This window comes from Lepisosteus oculatus, chromosome 4, assembly GCF_040954835.1.
Source record: "Lepisosteus oculatus isolate fLepOcu1 chromosome 4, fLepOcu1.hap2, whole genome shotgun sequence".
NCBI lineage: Eukaryota > Metazoa > Chordata > Actinopteri > Semionotiformes > Lepisosteidae > Lepisosteus > Lepisosteus oculatus.
The window spans coordinates 64,408,149-64,426,118 of NC_090699.1; the positions used below are offsets into that span (position 1 = coordinate 64,408,149).

The following is a 17,970-nucleotide window of genomic DNA, read 5'->3' on the forward strand; positions in this document are numbered from 1 at the left end:
TGTGAATTCCTAGATCCTCTTACACCTTACCATCAAAAATGAATCTGTCGGCACTGAGACCTATTTTCAGAATATACAGTCATATTTCTGTGTCGACTGTTTTGTTGTTTGTTGTGTTTCTCATTAAACAATTGCATTTTCTTGTATAACCCCCCCATATCTGCTGGCATAATGCAAATAGTTTATTTTATAAGCATGTATGAACATAATGTAACAAAAATGAAAGATGGAGGCATATTGCAGTTTTGGACGTGTTCTGTCTGTAAACCTTTTCAGTTTGAAAAATGAATCTGTCGGACAGACTATGAAGAAGAAGAGAAAGTGCAGTTTTCAGCGCGCTTCAGCCGTCGAATTATAGGGAATGGAAAAAACAAACAAAAACAAGGCTGAACCAGAGGAGCCTTGGCAATCTGCGCCGCGAAGAAAGAAAGTGAAGTAGATTTCCATTAGGGAGCGCAGCCCCCAGGCGAGTGAAGTGGAGTCTGAACAGTCGCCAGGAAGGAAGGAGAAGGAGGGGGGAAGGGGGCCGAGGTGCCAGCACGCGCCCCCGAGTCACGCAGGAGCAGGAAAGGAGGCTGACAAAATGGCAGAACGTCTGATCCAAGTGGACCTCAGCCGCCCACTGTCAGGTAAGGCCCCCAAGTCTCAGCAGGCCCCGAGGGGGGAAAAAAAACCTCGCTGCTCCCGCCACTCTCCACGCTTCAGAAAACACGCCGACGTTTATTAAAAAAAACACCGTGCGTTTCAGCTTCCGTATTTTAGGAGCTTTTTGTAGTGGCTCACGCTGAATCTGGAAAAGAGCTGTATGAAGCGTATTCTTCAATAAATAGGCAAATACTAGCAGTTGTGAAATTTTGTTCTTCATAATCTGGTTTTGTGCCATCTAAGAATATAAATACCATATACAGTGCTGTCCATACGTATTTGGACAGTGACAATATTTGGTTTGGCTCTGTACACCAGCACATTGGATTTGAAACAATGACTATGAGGGGAGCAGCGGGCAGGGCTCAAAGGCTGCGGGTTCGAATCCAGTCTGAAGCCCCACTGCTCTCTCCTTCAGCAAGGTGTTTCACTCAGGCTACACTTGGCCGAATAAACAGGCACTAACGTCAGCTACTGCATACAATCCTTAGTCAGGTAATAATATCACCACACTGCTTGCACTGTAGGTCTTTTCATGACTAGACTCTTCTAAGCTCTGCTTAGAGTTTTCAGATGGAAACCGTTTAATTTGATCTTTGATATACTGCACCCCTCTCCCTCACGTACTCAGATGGAACTACTTTTACTTTCAAAACACAGCAAGGTGATTCACCGCCACAGCGCAGCACTGACATAGCAAATGCACGCCGTCGTGCACAAGGTGACGTCACGGCCTTTCACTCTGGTTTATCTTCAGGAGAAGACTCCGGGGATGCACAGCCACTGACGACATCGCAGAACCTCAGTGGACGAGAGCTTCCAGGCAGTGTAAGAAACTCTTCTTTTTTTTTGCTGCAGTTTGAATTTGCCATTTCAACTTTAATTCCAAGCTTTTAATAATGAAACAACATTCTACAGTAGTCGACTGATTTGTAAAAAAAAAAAAACAGGAAAAAAATGCATTTAAGAGAACACAATCATGACATTATTTTTAAATAATATAAAAAATTAATAAAGGCCTGGAAGTATGAAGTTTGCACAAGCCTTGACTACAATGAACATATGAATTGTAATAATTAACCAGCTTTAATGACTGCCAATTATACTGTGTACCATGGTGTTTCTTTCTCTAAACCTGATCTTTATTCAATGTGTAATTCCAGGTCCTTTTTATTTCAGTGACAGACGTCTGCCCTGGGGGCTCTACAAACATTACTTATGGGCTTTGATTTAAAGCAAAGTATAAAAAAATAGTTGAGTCATTTGAAACACCCAGTAGCAAAGACTGAATGTCCTATTACCATTTCTGGGCAGGATTTTGTTTTTACATATACAGTAAAGATGCACATTGAATTTTCCCATTTCCTTTAGTGAAGCTCAATACTCCAAGTTGTTCCACTGTGAGATATATAGATATATTATCTCAGAAGGCAACCAGTATGAATTAAACCCCTGGCACCTTGAAAAGTTATTTAAAGGTGGCTGTGGTCACAGGGATCAACAGGCTCTAGATTACATGCAAGAGCAGTTTGTTTTCATGTATTGTGCTTTTAAAAGCCAATCATCAATTAACAGAGAACATTCTGCAATTATTTCTCTGCAGATTTCTATCACAAATTAATGACATAACCAAAAAGCGAATCTTTTAAATAGCGCCCAAGCAAAGAAATTAAAAGTACATGGAAAAAGAAATGAGACATCATCACCCCAATGACCAGCAGAGTTACCTGACGCATTTCACACAGAAAAGCAACACCTTGCAGAGCTGATTTCTCTTCATATACAGTACTGTGGAAGCCAGTAAAGCCATTCATGAAGCATGTTCAGCCAGTGTTGCTGTCCAGTAACCTGGCAGGAGCGACAAAAGTCTTTAATGTTCTGCTCAAATCAAGCTACATCTCTCAGTAGATTTAAGTGAAGGTTACTGGAGCTGATCGGTGCTGTGTCAAATTGTTGGAATAGCGGTTATATCGCTGACCTCTGACCAGGCTGATCTCCTTTTTATTTAGGGTTTAGATCAATCTATACGCAAGCGAGGAAAGAAAAGCGATGGTTAAGGACCTAGTTATGGGTGGGCTCTGAGAGAATAGCGTTGGGTTGGTCCTACCTGACCTAGGAAAACCCTCAGGAATAAAGGAGAAATGACAGGGTTTATGTACACAGGCCCTTCCTGTAGACACGCTACCCCAGGGAATCTGTTCGAGTTGGAGTAAGCAATTTCAGCAATTCAGTGACATTTTAAACATTGATCTTTCACTTTGAACGGCTGGCCCAGGAGGGAGAACAGAATTCTAAAAGCAGCAAATGTGCCATTACGAAAGTTAAGACAGTCTCTTCACAGGTACAGAACAAGATCTAAACAATTTACTATGTCTCTGCACGCTTGCCTATCCCATTAGCTGCTTCCCAAAGCTATTGGGCTTTGTTATAAACCATCCCCCTGGCAGGGCCTTCAAGCCACTGATGCAATCGGCAGTGAAAAGGCTGGAAACCCCGAACAGCCTATCATAGATTATCTCAAATGTTGCCTTTAAAAAAAAAAAATCTTAAAATATTTAAAGAATGCGATGTTGACGTCAGTCTCAAACCAAAACGAATGAGGACGGTGATGATCAGGCACTCAAAAGGCACAGTGTGGTCATTTGCGAAGCCTCGAACTTCAGTCTAAACGGGAGCAGAAAGGTTAGGAACGTGCAGCAGCATTTCAGCAGAGAGGCTCACACTTCAGTGGAAACTTTACCGAAACCCCCGGCGCTCTACTGCCTCTCCCAGCAGTCGAAAGGTTAATGCAATTAATTCCAGGAACACTGGAGGTCCCCCACTGGGCTAAAAAAAGATGCTGATAGGTCAGGTGAGAGATGCAACAGCTTCTGGGATTAAGGTCAAAAAGCTCGGTAGTCAACAATATCGGATCAAGTCCCTAGGAGCAGAACTGCTGAGCGTGCCAGATTTGTGGCTCCCTCCGAATATAGAGGAAAGTAGGAAAAAGGGAGACCAGATAAACATAATTATCTTGAATATCAGAAGTCCAGCATACAACTTATTTGAAGGAAAGGTACTGTGATGCTCTCAGTTTTGGAAGTAATTAGTCCAGCCAGGAGAACCTTAAAGAGACTCCGGCCTTCTCCCTCCCCGGCTGCCCTCCCCAGTGAAGGGACAGCCTGGCTCGAGCTCAGGAGGGCACTCAATCCAGCGTCCAGCGCCAGCTCTCACATAGTAGTTCACTTGCTGCCAAGCACGACTAGTCTCTTGAGGTATCCAGGGCAAGCAGCAAAATGCTGGCGACCAGCTCAGGGAGCTATTTTTGTTACTGTAGGTGTTTTTAACAGGCACTTAACAGATAATATACAATAGCAAAGAAGCTACTGTACTTAATGTGGATATCAGGAAAGAAAAGTTTAAAATGATTTGTGATAAAAACCCTTTTAACTTCAAACCTTTATAAGATTTGATCAAATATATCTCAAATCATACCAGACACTCCCATCATCTGGTTAAATGTAATGGCCAAAAAAGCAAAGCAAACATAAAACAGAGATTTCTGATCACACAATCCCACTACACAGAAACATATGCAGTGCAGTTTTAAAAGAATGAGAGATGGCACTTTTGTTTCATGAAGAATGTGTGGAATGAGTGGAGAATATTTTTCCATTCAAAATTTCTGACCGTCATACAATATGTACAGAAACAACAGCAAATGTAGTGGGAGTCAAACTGCAAAATGCTTAAAAAATATTATTATTATTATTATTATTATTATTATTGAAATTCCACTATTATTTCTCAATAATCATTTCCAAAGGATCCTAAAGTGCTGGACATATTTAGGGGAGGACCTCAGCAGACACTCTGTACAGTGGCTATACTTCACTTAGAGGAGCGAGGAATTTACCTCACTGACTGAAACATGTATTTAATAAGGCCGGACTCGGCTAAATCCCCTACTCTCATCAACAGTGGGATCTTTAATGATGAAGTAGTCAGGGCACAGGTGTAATGTCTCATCAGAATGACAGCACCTCCTACAGCACGGAGCCCAAAGTCAGCTACTGGTCCACCAACACAACTTACAGCAGCAATCAGATTTCCTTAGAGGTCTCCCATCCCAGTACAGACCAGGCCCAGTCCAGACCAGCTTCTGAGATCTGCTGCTCCAATCATACACCAAAACTATATTCTTTAACCCAGTTTGAACACTGAACAAATGTTTTTTTTACAAAAATGACTGTGTGCACATTAATACTAATTTCTAAATTCCTAATCACTCAAATCCAATGTGCTAAGAATCCTAAGCCTTCAAATAGTAATAAGTCATATAAAGCTTACATTGAACATTATTAAACATGAGTTTAATAAATTCACACGATTTTTCAAACACTGTGTTGAACTGAACAAATTAAATCTTTCTCCACTCATTGCATTTAACAGTTCATGCATTGATGAGTACCATTTCCTGTTAATTTACAATGCAAAGTTGCAAATACAGTGCTATTTTTAGACTGTGCAGAGTTTTTATTTTTTCAAGCCCTCTTTCCCTTTTACAGTTGCCTACTGCCCCTCCAAGTTTGCAAAGATGCTCTTGGTTTTATTTTCATTGCTGTACAATTAGTGCAGTCAGGCATAACTCCATGCCCTGTGCTCAGGCATGTAAGAAACAGATGTTTTTTGCTGCATTTTTATCTCCTATGAATTTTCCCATATTTGCTGAGACTCTTCAGGGTAATTAAAATACAGATTGTAAAAAAATATATATTTACCTCTTAAAAATTAAAAATATAAATGGCATCCCTAAATTTAGCAAATTGCATATTTGCAAATAGCCTCATCACATTAAAAAATAATTAATATGTATTTTTCATGTCATTTTGCAGTGTGACCAAGAGGTGATGTGATAAGATATGTCCATTGAAACATACAGTGTATGGCAGAATCCATAGCAAAGATTATGATCAGAAAAATAACCAGTTCATACTTCCACTGAAATGATATCTGCTACTCAGACAGCGTAACTATCAGAGAGATATTAGACGGCTGTTTGGAAACCACAAGTATAGGTATTTAATGCTGATTATGTTCCATTGCAGAACTAAAATGTGAGCTACACACCTGACTGTTAAAATGTAACAGTAAATTGAAACAAAAATACCTTTAAAATCTTGAGGAGCTGGAACTGAAAGCTAGAATGCCCAGCGTGCTTTCAGAGAGCAGATGCAGCAAACTAGAATGTTACAAGGCCTGGGTGTGGAAGACTATACACATAAAAACCTAAAATCCTTTTAAAAGTCACCCAAGCATCAAAATACTATTCAGAAAAGTTTACACGTTTTCTTTACCCACAAAAAGCAAATAAGCACTTCCCAATAGCCCATTCCCCTGGTCAACAGTTCATAAAACAGTTTTAACAGCAAGGACGATAAAGCAAAAAAGGGTGTAAAACAGAAAGAAAATAAAAATGTTTCGTAAACCACTCTTTTGGGACTGAAATGAAAATGTCCTGCCGTAAACAAATCTCTCTAAGCTTTCTGAAAGGTGGTCATTACTATCAGCACTCAATTGTACTTGATTTGCATAATTACTCTCTAAGTAACATTTGATTGCAAAAACTTAATTAGACACTGCATAGAATGCCATCATCACCCATCTCCAATGACAGATAAGGAAATCACCTGTTTCAAAGTCCTAAAGTTCTTAAAGCCAACAGTTATATCCCCCTGCAACTCACAACTGGCAGCCCAGTGAAGCTCGGCAGGTGGGAGCCTGGCCAGTACCTGGATGGGAGACCTCCTGAGAAAAACTAAGGTTGCTGCTGGAAGAGGTGTTAGTGGGACCAGCAGGGGGAGCTCATCCTCCAGACTGTGTGCATCCTAATGCCCCAGTATAGTGACGGGGACACTATTTTTTCGGATGAAAAGTAAAGCTGAGGTCCTGACTCTCCTTGGTCATTAAAAATCCCAGGGCGTTTCTTGAAAAGAGTAGGGATGATACACCAGCATCTTGGCCAAATTTCCCCCTGGCCTTTACCAGTCATGGCCTCCTATTAATCCCCATCTCTGGACTGGCTTCATCACTCTGCTCTCCTCCCCACTGAGAGCTGGTGTGTGGGGAGTGTATTGGCGCACTCTGGATAACATCGCATTATCCAGGTGGGGGTACACGCAGGTGGTGGTTGAGGGGATCCCCATAGTAAAGCGCTTTGAGTGGAGTGTCCAGAAAAGCATTATATTAGCGTAAGGAATTTATATTAAAAAGCTTTAGCTCTGTCACTTTAGCGAAAGCTAGGATAAAGAAAGTTCGCTCTTTTTCTTTTTGGCTGTGCTTGTGCCAACATCACCACACCGTTCTCTGGAACCTTGACTGACTGATAGGGCATTGCACAGCCTCCTGGAAAACAGCGCTGGCCTAAGTAGTCTGTAGCCCTTAGTAGAATAACGTACCTCTGAATACTCTCCAGGGTACGAGGTGAAGCTGGTACTGGTAAAATCCTGTTGCAGAAGAGCATATGAAGAATTCGCTTTGGCAAAATGTCTTTTGGACACTTTGTATGGCAGATGTTAGAGGCTAGGAAGTGTTCTGAAGCTTCCGAAAGTTGCAAACAGGAATGTTGGCGCCACATGGGGACTGGAATGAATTACTGTGCTTTTCCTTATCATTTCAGATTTCATACACAGATTCTCCAACTGTCATTATTAGTCATATTACAGTGCATAACAGAGGCCAGAACCCTTATCTTCATGGCATTGAAAGTACGCCTGGACCTTAGTATGTTAACTGTAAGAGAGATGTTGGAAGGCAATTCAGAAACCACGTGTCCTTGCCACATGCACGAGATTTTGCACTGTCATTGTCTGGAGGTTGCTCAAATTCCAGCCATTGAATGAGCAAGATCTTGAATGGGTAGTAACAGTTTTAGACGTAGGTACAGTATCTGCCCTGGGAGAGGAAACTTTTAAAGATGGTCTTTTCCTGTGCTGTGGCCCACCAGTGACCACCAAATGCTGTTAACGCAGCAAACTGAGTATGAACAGCTTAGCAGCGGAAAAAAGAGGACACTTGTCGACTTTCAGTGCCTTTTTCAGGCTTTAGCAGTGAGGTCCAAATGACAAATGGCCACTTCTAAGGAAGCAATCCACTTGATTTTACATTCTCTGCCAAGCTACATTTTGTAGGTCAGTAAAAAAACTAAAATCTTAAAAATGTTTTCGGCTTGATTTTTCCATAAGCCAAGATGAGAGAGATTAATTATCTGATGCTGAGTCAGAGATATTTTTCATCCCATTAGAGCATGGAATATTTATTAGAATGTGGAGAAGGATCTGCAGTAAATGAAGTTTCTATAGAGGCAGTTGTGTGACACATGGACGAGAGAAACTTTAAATCACTATGAATCGTTCTGCCTAAGAAAATGTCTCTGTGTAATTGAATGGTAATTTAAGTAAACGATGCAAAGACTGCTGTGGTATTATCTCTTGCAATTCAGGAAAGCAGCTCTCATCATCAACAGAAGTAAAGTTAGGTTTTAAACCAGACTGGATAAAAACTAATGCCGTTTTTATTATACAATTAAAAAAGCAACTTTTAAATTAAAATGGACATTGTCATCCTTTGTCTATTGGTAATGGACACTGTATATTAAAGTAGAGAACAGCCTTTTTAAATACCATATTATATTATGTGATTAATACATATGCGTCATGTGTAATATATTGGTGTAGATATTATGTGAATGCTACTGTTCTATGTACAGTGAATTCTGATGAACATTTTTAAAAACATTCAAACTCTGATGAGTGTTTTAATTTAAGTCACGTCTGATTTTCAGAGGTGACAGATCCCATCGTCCTAAGGAGGAAACTTCTTCCTATACCCTGTATAGGACCCTATCTTCCTGTATAGGAAACCTCTTCCTATACCCACAAGGTCTGTACTCCAACACCACTGCACACACGACAACCGAATGTAAACCGAAATTGTACTTTCCCTTCGATAGCTCAGTAAAACTGTATTAGTTGTAATATTTATTAATCACCGTACTATTTTTGCACTGTTCCCCGAACTACGTTGCACTGTTTTTGTCCTGTTGTATTCTTTTCTCTGTTTGCGAATTTTGGCGCAGTTTTGATTACGTTATGTTATTACACGTTACTGTTATTGTTATTGTGTTACTGTTATTGTGTTACAGTCCATTGTCCTATCTTCTGTTCTATTTATATACTGCACCCGAGTGACTAATGAGGAACACTTTTCATTATACTATGAACCTGTGTGAGTATAATGACAATAAAGTTGAACTGAATTGAAACGTTTTACTGGATAAACGAAAATCTTTGCCAGTTTGTCTCCAAGGACCAACATGCATCTCCATACGGATTTTCTGTTCTTGGTTTCCCATTTCCAGCTGTATCTCCTATAAGCTGCACACATCCTTTTTAAATACTGACCACAAAACTATTGGAACACGTTTCCTTGGACACTCTTAGCCTTGTCTATTTATTCTCTTTTCTGTTACATTAAAGAGAATTAAAAATGGAGGCAAAGTCTCTTAAAAACGACCTGTTTCTTGAAAATTAAATCAATATCCTAGTAGAGAAAAACCCAGGACTTTCTGTGACACACATGAGTTGTGGAGAAATCAGTGAAACAGCAATTAATTAAATTAACCTGGGATCAGGGAGACGAGAGGAAGGACAGATGTTGACTTAAATAACATGTCACAGTTCACATTCAGGTGATGTAAGATATGCAATTTGCGTATTTTTAAAAAAATCTGCTGTTTTGTGCAACCGAAATGGCGATGTGATAAGGCAATAGTCACTACACACATGGTAAAACAGGACACTGTTCACCAGATAAAACACACACTACTGAGTACTCCTAAATAAGATGGGTATAACTATATCTCCCCCCCAAAAAAAAAAATTAAAAACCCTTATCTATGAATCCATTTCTAAAAAAAAAGTAAATTGCAGTAGTGCAGAGAATAAACAGAAGCTGTTTCAATATTTCATTCTGGCAACTAGCAAGAAAAAAAAAAAACCTTGTGGCAGGTTAAGATAAGGAGAAAAAAAAAACACGAGATTGTTTAACCCCTTGAATCGCCAGTGACTAATCTGCTGGCTGCTGCGCTTCAGAGGAAAACCCTGCGCCTTGCCCTGCCAGAGCTCGCCCGACACCGCTGCAGGAGAGGAAGCGAGAGGGGCAGCAGGCTGCTCTTACCTCCAGCAGGTGGGGCGTGGGGTTGAATCCGCACAGGTTGCAGACCTGGGAGCCGCACTGTGTGCAGGAGTTGTAGTTGGGAGGCTGCGCCGAGCCCATGTTCAGCTCAGTCTTGCAGAGGGGGCAGCTGACCTTGGGCCTCTCTGGCTCCTTGGGTTTGGGGGTGGCGTCCTGCTTCGGGGGGGGCTGCCGCTGCTGCTGCTGCTGCAGGGGGGGGGTGCCACCTTGTTTCGCCTGGGTAGCCCCAGGCATGGCCCCCTGCGGCTTCGGGGCTGCAGCTGAACTGGCGTCGCTGAACACCACCTTAGGGGATGCCTTGGCCGGGGACTGCTGGGGCTGCGTGCTGGGCTGCGGGTCCACCGATATGAGGGTGCTGGCCTGGTTTAAGAGAGACGCCCCGAAGCCGAAGAGCTTGCCAGTCAAGCCATCTTGGGATGGTTCCTGGGGACCGCCCGGCGCCCTGGCGGGAGAACTTCCGGCGCTCCTGACTTGATCCGTCCCGGCCGGCCTGCTGGGGCGGTGCTGCGGGGAGGACCGCGACAAATCGGGCTGCGACGGCGCCTTCGCCAGACCCGGCTGGTCCCTCCTGCCCAGGGGGTCCAACGTGGGCTGGGCCTGGCTGGTTGGCACGCGCTGGGCAGCCTGGTCGGGCCTGGGGTGCTGGGAGCCGGCTGGCGGCCCAGGCTGAGAGGCGGGCCTGGGGCCGGTTTGTCTGTGGGGTCCCGCGGAGGGCTGTGAGGGCTGGGCCTGGGATGGGTGCTGAGCCTGGGGCTCGGGTTTGGCCTGGTGGGAGGGCGAGTGGATCTGCTGCTGGCTCTTGGAGCGCGGAGGGGTGGTCATGTCCATTCCTAAAGCTCTCTGCATCTGGCAGTTCAAACAAAGCCACTCCTGCACCTGGAAAACAGTTAAAGGCAGGAGAAAAGAGTCTGAATCGCCTGAATTCACCAGTTTTTCGCCTAGTTTAAACAGTTTTTGTCTCCAATTCATGTTTCGTCACGCGGCTTCAAGAGTTCAGTTTCTTTTTCGTTCTCCGACTTGCTTCTGTCTTAGGCGTTAAGTGGAAATCTGTGGTTTTTCCTGGTTTATACATTTGACTTCTTTGTAGTGATATGGGCAGTATAGCATTAGTTGGTGCACGTGCACAGGAATAAGGAAGTAACACAACGTGGTGTCTTTTCCAGTAAAGTTATTATTCCCTTTCAAATCTTGTGGAGTGTTAATGAATCGAACCCAGTATAAAAACAGAACATTCTTCCGAACCCACGGTGAAACTATGGGGAAGTCCATTTAAAACCCTAAAAAACATTTTTTTTAATGTAAATGGTAGTGGGAGGATGGAACAAGCTGCTCGGTCATGCTGTTGCAGCGGATATCCTGAATTCCTTGGCTTTGTTTAGTAAACATCTGGATGAGATATTCGAATCGATTCAGTACTAACTACCAGACGGGCTACCTGTAGATGGGCCAAACAGACTCTTCTCTTTGCGACTGTACTTGTGTTCTTGAATTTGACAATTCAGACCTATAAATACTGTAGGAATGGACTCAAACTTCGGTAAACGGTTTTCCCCTCCAAGAACTGTAGAACACTGCCCCCCCCCCAGGTGTAACCTGGTAACACAACGGGATAACGCTCTCCTCTTCCAAGAGATCAAACTCACTGCAGCTGCTCGTGATCGGCCTCACTGCAATCCTAGCACACAGTGACCTGCATTCATTTGCCATTCCTGCCTGCAATGTGAACAGACTTTGAACAGGCCCCACAGTCGATGCCACACTTTGGAAACCATCCACCTGGGATCCATTATTTCAGCTTGTTGGTGCAGGGGTCACACAGCCAGGCAACAAAAGGGCCTCGTGCATGCTGAACCATTTCTCAATGCTAAATGCTGGTGAAATTTTCTTGTCTTATATAGCCATTTGCTCTGACAATTTCTAAAAGTCTTGAGCAAAAAAATAAGTGAAACCTTTTGCAATGTGACAAATCAAAACCTGGTTAAAATTCTATAACATTGTTTTTTTGTTGTTTTGCTAAGAGAACAGATACGGACATCATTTTACTTACTGCCTCTCAACCAGCAAAATCGGACAGTAAACAAGTTACAGTAGGTGCCTGATGGTAAGCTGAACGCAGTTAAGTGATTCCAGCATCTGCATCCTACACCAGGCCAGCACAGCATGTGATCTCTGTGATCTCTGAATATCTCACTAATTGGACAGTCGTTAGTTATTTTGTAATCACTCAGCAGTAGCTGAGAAGCAGTAGTTAATTTTTAAGTTCGTGTCAACAGCAGGGGCCAAAAAGAGTAAAGGCTAAGGTGCAAGGTAATCTGAACACTTGTGCAGAAAAAGCCGATGCATTGATCTTCTGCTATATTGTATTACTTGACCTCTATTAATAGTAAGAAGAATAGAGAGCTCTGTCTGAGAAAAGAGCTGACCACTATTTTCCAGTGTAACTCAATGGTTCTGCATGCAAATGAGAAAAACATACATGAGTTGCTGTTTGCATAAACCAATGTTATTAATTCAATTGTTTATAATGTGCAAGCTGTTCATTAATTGATTCATTGTAACACCAAATAGTCCAATTAAAAATACTTCTTTCATGTTTCAAGTGGTAGATTTTGTTATTATGCACCATTAACACGTCATTTTTATCCTTAACAGAATTGTTTTAATGAGATCTTTCACATTTCCGAATGACTAATGTTTTCCAAACATATCAGTTTTATAAACAGTTGCTTTGGTAGAAAGTGACTTCCTTTAATATACACATTAGTGGAAAGATGATTCATCTTCAGAATTGTCAGAAACGTTCGTGTGTTTCTAGCACATCTTCATGGGTTGCCATAATCCCTGTGGTTCCATTTCTAATGACATCCAGCCAATTATTAAGTATTACTCAAGCTATTATTTATTTGACCTCTGTTATTGTATATTGAAACCTACTGGAAATAGATTATACGAGCCTGTTTTAAGACTAACTTTTGACTTTTGTCTTCTTTTATTAAAAACAATAAATGATTATAAATTTACCTTTTAAAAAAAAAACTGGGCCCACCAACCCAGTTTGGTAACTAGTAGCTACAGTAGTAACTAGTAACTAGTAACTAGTAACTAGTAACTAGTAACTAGTAACTAGTAACTAGTACTGATCCCAGGATCTTATTCAGCTGTTTCTTGAAGGAAGTCAGGATAGCGACTTAGCTGGGCCACACCCCCACCACTCTTTGGATAAAGAAGTGCATCCTGTTGTCAGATTTAAACGCTCTTTCATATGTGTCCTCTACATTGCGTTTCCCTGTTGATTCTGAAGAAATCCCTGGATTGATTTTGGCAGGATTCTGAATACCTGATTCAGGTCCCCCTGTGGTTTGATCTGTTCAATCTGTTAAGGCTCACTTCCTTAAGCATGTCGGTGGAAAACATTCCTTTAAGCCCCAGAAAGTATCAGGTTGCTCTTCTCTGGACTAATTGCAGAGCAGAAATATCTTTTCTAGGAGGTGGTTACAAAAATTGTACATAATATTCTAAATGTGGCCTTACTAGTTCCATTATACCATCTTAACATTATTTTGAATTCTACACTTTTGGCTATATATCCTAACATACTGTTTTGCCTTTTTATTTTATTTTTATTTTTATTGACACCTCGGTCTTGTTCATAAGTAATGTGGGTAATGGAGCTCAACCAGCTCTCTGAAAAAAACTACTTTGTTGGTCAAATTTCTCAGGAGCCCAAACACCTGCTAAATTTCTATACTGCCTACAAAGACAATAATATAACACACTCGTCATTCTTCACACACCTGCCCAGTAAACACTGTATTGGCAATATCCAGTCATTAATCTACAATGTTTACTGTACATCTGGGATAGATGGCTATCATATTAACTTATTAGCATTTTGATGGTTCTGATCAGATGCATCTAAATTAAAACCAAAAATTAATCTGTTAATCTTCTTAAAAGTTAAAACAAGTTATCTTCTTGACAGAAAAAAATATCCTTGGGTATAATTCTTAAACCCATATCCAAGTTTAAATAACGCATTAAAAAAACTTCTATTTGCGTTCTCATAAAGTATGAACAAAATCAGCAGACGGGAATGAATACATCGAGTGATTAAAAGGAAGAAACCATGCAGAAGAGCACAGCTCCGACCAAAGTGATGTAATAAAACAGTTGCGATAAAATTTCTTTAAAGATTATTGCATTTTTAAATACTAAACATATTCGCCTTGAAACTAATGATAATAAAAGGGGATACAAAAACAGAACTGAGTGTCTAATGGCTATAGAATTCCATGTTTGCAAATTCTAAATAAAGGGTTGTTTTTGGAAATCTCATATTGTGTCCCGCACAATTCGCAGGGGAACTGGGGATGTTGAAACCTTCGAATTCTTCATTGTTTTCTATTTCCAACACCTTCCTTTCTTTCAGAGCAACGTGCCATTGGCACTTTACTTTCAATCATGTATGAAACAGGTAGCTGGGGGCTGAACACACCAGACTGCTACCACAGCAGACATGGCATTCCTATAGGTTATCTTGCCTCACTCTTATGTGAATCTGCAGTATGCTCTACTCTCACAACACTACACTGGCCAGCATCTCATTCACAACAAGCACAGCGCAAGTGTCAACGAGCCTCTCGTCGCCTAGCGCTGGTCACTAAAGTCCCTGAGTCCACGCTCTTCCATCACGCAGAGCACGTGTTCTGGGGTGTGTGCCTCAGTTTGATTTAGACAAAACCCCACAATGAGAGACGTGTACGTATTCATCTGGAGATTAAACTGGAATAGCCCTCAACTATTCAACAGGAGGTTAAATATGCTAAACTAACAGAATTGAAAAGTTAAGGATGGTCTTATAGAAATTGACTGCATGGCTGTGTTAAAAAGTCCATGAGGTCTCGCACGTTTCATTTCATTGGATGAGCTTCTTCCTTGGGGATTTTTGCACTGGTCTTTTTTTTTGTTTTGTTTTATAACATCACTCATAATGTATGCATGGTTCCATTACTAATTCATTGGGCTGATGCTTTTATCCAAAGTGACTTACATCCAGATCCATCCATACAGCTGGGTAATTTTACTGAAGCAATCTCAGCAAAGTACTTTCTTCAAAGCACAACGGGATTAAACCCACCCAGGACCTAAACCTCCAATTTTAAGTCTAGAACCATAACCACTATTGCCCCAATACTGCACACTGGGGCAATAGTGGTTATGGTACTGGGGCTCCATTATTGAACACTACTTCCCTACTTCTATACACTGGTATTCCACTACTGCCCCACTCAACTACCCCATTACGGCACACTGCTGCCCCATTACTGCCCCACTACTGCACACTACTCTATATGGGGCACTGGACAGTGTTAGGACCTTCAGACTTTGCTGACTTCATAGAGGTCTTTTCAAAACCTCCAAGTTCCCTCTGGCTTTGGAATCAAGGTTGGACATACTGACTGTCCCTGAGGTCCAGCATCTTCTCCATTTCTCGCTCGACGTCTTTTCAGCAGGCCATGGCTCGCAATCCAGGGCTTTCAGTGAGTCCACCTCATGAGATCAGAAGACACTGCAATATTTTCCCTTAAGAACTCAGAAGCCTCCTCCCCATAGTACTTTCCCAGAAGTCCAATGAAAGTGGAATGGGCTTAGCTGTGATGAGCATGGTTTACAGACTTCTTCACAGGACTCTTCCCTGATGTGGGTCCTTTCAGCATGTCAGCAGATGCAAAGTATACGATGGACTTGCTCCGTCATCCTCCAGGCCAGCTGGAAAATACTGGCAAATTCACAGGCCTTGCTGCATTCCAGAGTGGGAGTTAGAAGCATCATCCCAGTACCTACTGTAGGTTAAAATGTTGAGGCTCGACCTGGTGATGATACAGAGCCTTCTGTCACTCTTGAGCTTTGGCCAGGTGCTCTCTTACTATACGGATGACCTTGGCTTCCTGACTGTAGGTGACTGACTCAGCCAAGGAATTTCGGTTCTGTTTTTTTACCGACTGGGAATATGGAAACAAGGGTCTTCGTTTTGTGCTGTAGGTGATGTTGAGAAACAGCTAAACGCTAAAGTTACTCACAGTGATATTTATGTGCCAGATGCCACAAATGAAATATTTATCAACCAGGTCGTTTAAAACACTTTGTCTAACATGAGTGCCTGGAACCGTGTTTATTGCAAGCTGTATTCTGATTACCTTTTATTGGAAAAGACAAAGCGGGCTTGTACGCTCACGTGAACGCTGTCATTAACCATGTACTAGAATTCCCAAAGCCTGTTTGAAGTTAGATTATGGGCAGCATAAAACATGCCTGAACAGCAGCAATACCGCCCAAAAGCACAACAATAGATCTCTGATTTAATTGCAATCACTGTGGTTGCTTACAGTTGCCACTCAAATTGTACAAAGCAATTTGTCATTTTACAAATGAAACCCAAAGGATGGACTGTATGTTTAAACACCAGTTCTGGGTACTGTAAAACTCCTCACAATCAGTTAAAACATCTGTGCTTTACAAGGCAAGAAGTTGCACAAAGCTCACCCACAGACTTCACTCATAGAAATTCCAGTTTCAGATGCTACTGCTATGGAGAGCTAATAATGGGAGGTTACAAGAGAACTGTAGCTACATCCCAGAGGTCCTGATCACAGGTCTTGATCTTCACTGTCTTGCAAGCAGTGAAGAGAAAGTTACTTGACAAAAATGATCAGTGAAAATGATTTCATACTCAATCAAATATGTTACTACTTTTACAGTAGCTTATTACTTTGGGAAAAAGAAACTCACTTCAGTTACTTATTACAGTCAGCTAAGCTACTGTACTCGTAAAAAACAATAGTATTCCCTACACACTGCTGTGTGTTTCTCTGTGTGTATTATAGAATTTCTTATTATGTATTATTATTAAACATCCAATCATTCTACAAAGACAGATCTAGCCATGTACAAATTAAAAACTTAATTTCAGTGAGACCTGGAAGACATTTTTTCAGTCAACAAGGTAACTGAAAAATAATCACTGCCTACATGCAGGTGCTTTTTCAAACTTTCAAAGTTTGGAAATGTCTTTGCTTGGATGGTCACGCGGGCAGATCACATTTTTCAGTTGCATGTCTTTGTTCCATCTCTCTCTCGCGCTGGAGCTCAAAATACTCAAGCCCCGTTATTAAATGCATCAGTTTTTTCTAATGCCATTTTCACACAACATCATACAGACTCAACATGTGATGTCTGTGTGCAATGCAGGATTTTCACAGTAGCATATTAGTTCCCTCTGATTTCTATTAGTCCTGTGAAAAAATCACAAACAAATTGACATAAAGTGACTGAAAGAACTACCTTGATATTACGCAAAAATTACATTTTGTGAACAGGAGATGCTTCTTTACACAAAGGGAAATGTAGAACAAGAACGAGAACAAGATTTGGCCAGATGGCTTATGTTGTAGTTTTTTATTACCAGTCCAAAAAAGAAACAGTTACAGCTACAGTACATGATACTAAAAAATGGAATCTGATTAGAGCAACTCATTACTCCCCAATACTGCTTCCTAAAGACCCACTGTGAGAGACGTAGTTTAGTCAAAAACAAAACAAAAAGAAAATGATAAATTACTGGGATGACAAAAAGGGTAGAACCACTGTTTTGGGGAAGGGTGTGCTCCGTTTGTTTTATACTACCTCAATGTTCCTAATTAACAACCCACTGTTTACATACTAGTCCTGTAGGAAAATTAAACCAGTAACACAGCCAGAGGCAAGTGAAAGACAACTCTTCACTGAGCCTCAGATAATTGGCATCCTACTGATTCAACAGCTGCTACGGCTCTATCTGTTTCACAGGAACGTGATTATATAAGATCCCTACTGTATGGAAAGAAGGAAGTAGGAGAAATGAGCAATTGGGAAAAGGAAATCAAGGCTTTTTCCTCTTCAGCAGGATCCCTTCTTTCCCTGATCTGTCCCTCTTCTGCCAAATCAGAAATAAAGTTTTCTCTCAAACTTAAGATAGGCCAATACTTCATGATGAACCCACAGCATAACAGCTGCATAACATGTAATAACTCGTAACTTGTCATTGCTGCTTTT

General features: G+C 41.4%; 1 protein-coding gene across 2 annotated transcripts in view; it reads right to left on the reverse strand.

Moving 5' to 3' along the window:
• bsna (bassoon presynaptic cytomatrix protein a) overlaps nucleotides 1–17,970 on the reverse strand; it is a 165,129-nt gene that overhangs the window by 94,533 nt on the left and 52,626 nt on the right. Inside the window, exon 3 of one of the 2 annotated variants that reach the window (XM_015348064.2) lies at nucleotides 9,862–10,755. The exons of the other annotated variant lie outside the window; for it this stretch is intronic. Within the exon in view, the coding sequence (XP_015203550.2) occupies nucleotides 9,862–10,755 (894 nt within the window). The remainder of the gene's footprint in view (nucleotides 1–9,861; nucleotides 10,756–17,970) is intronic. 2 annotated transcript variants of the gene reach the window in all.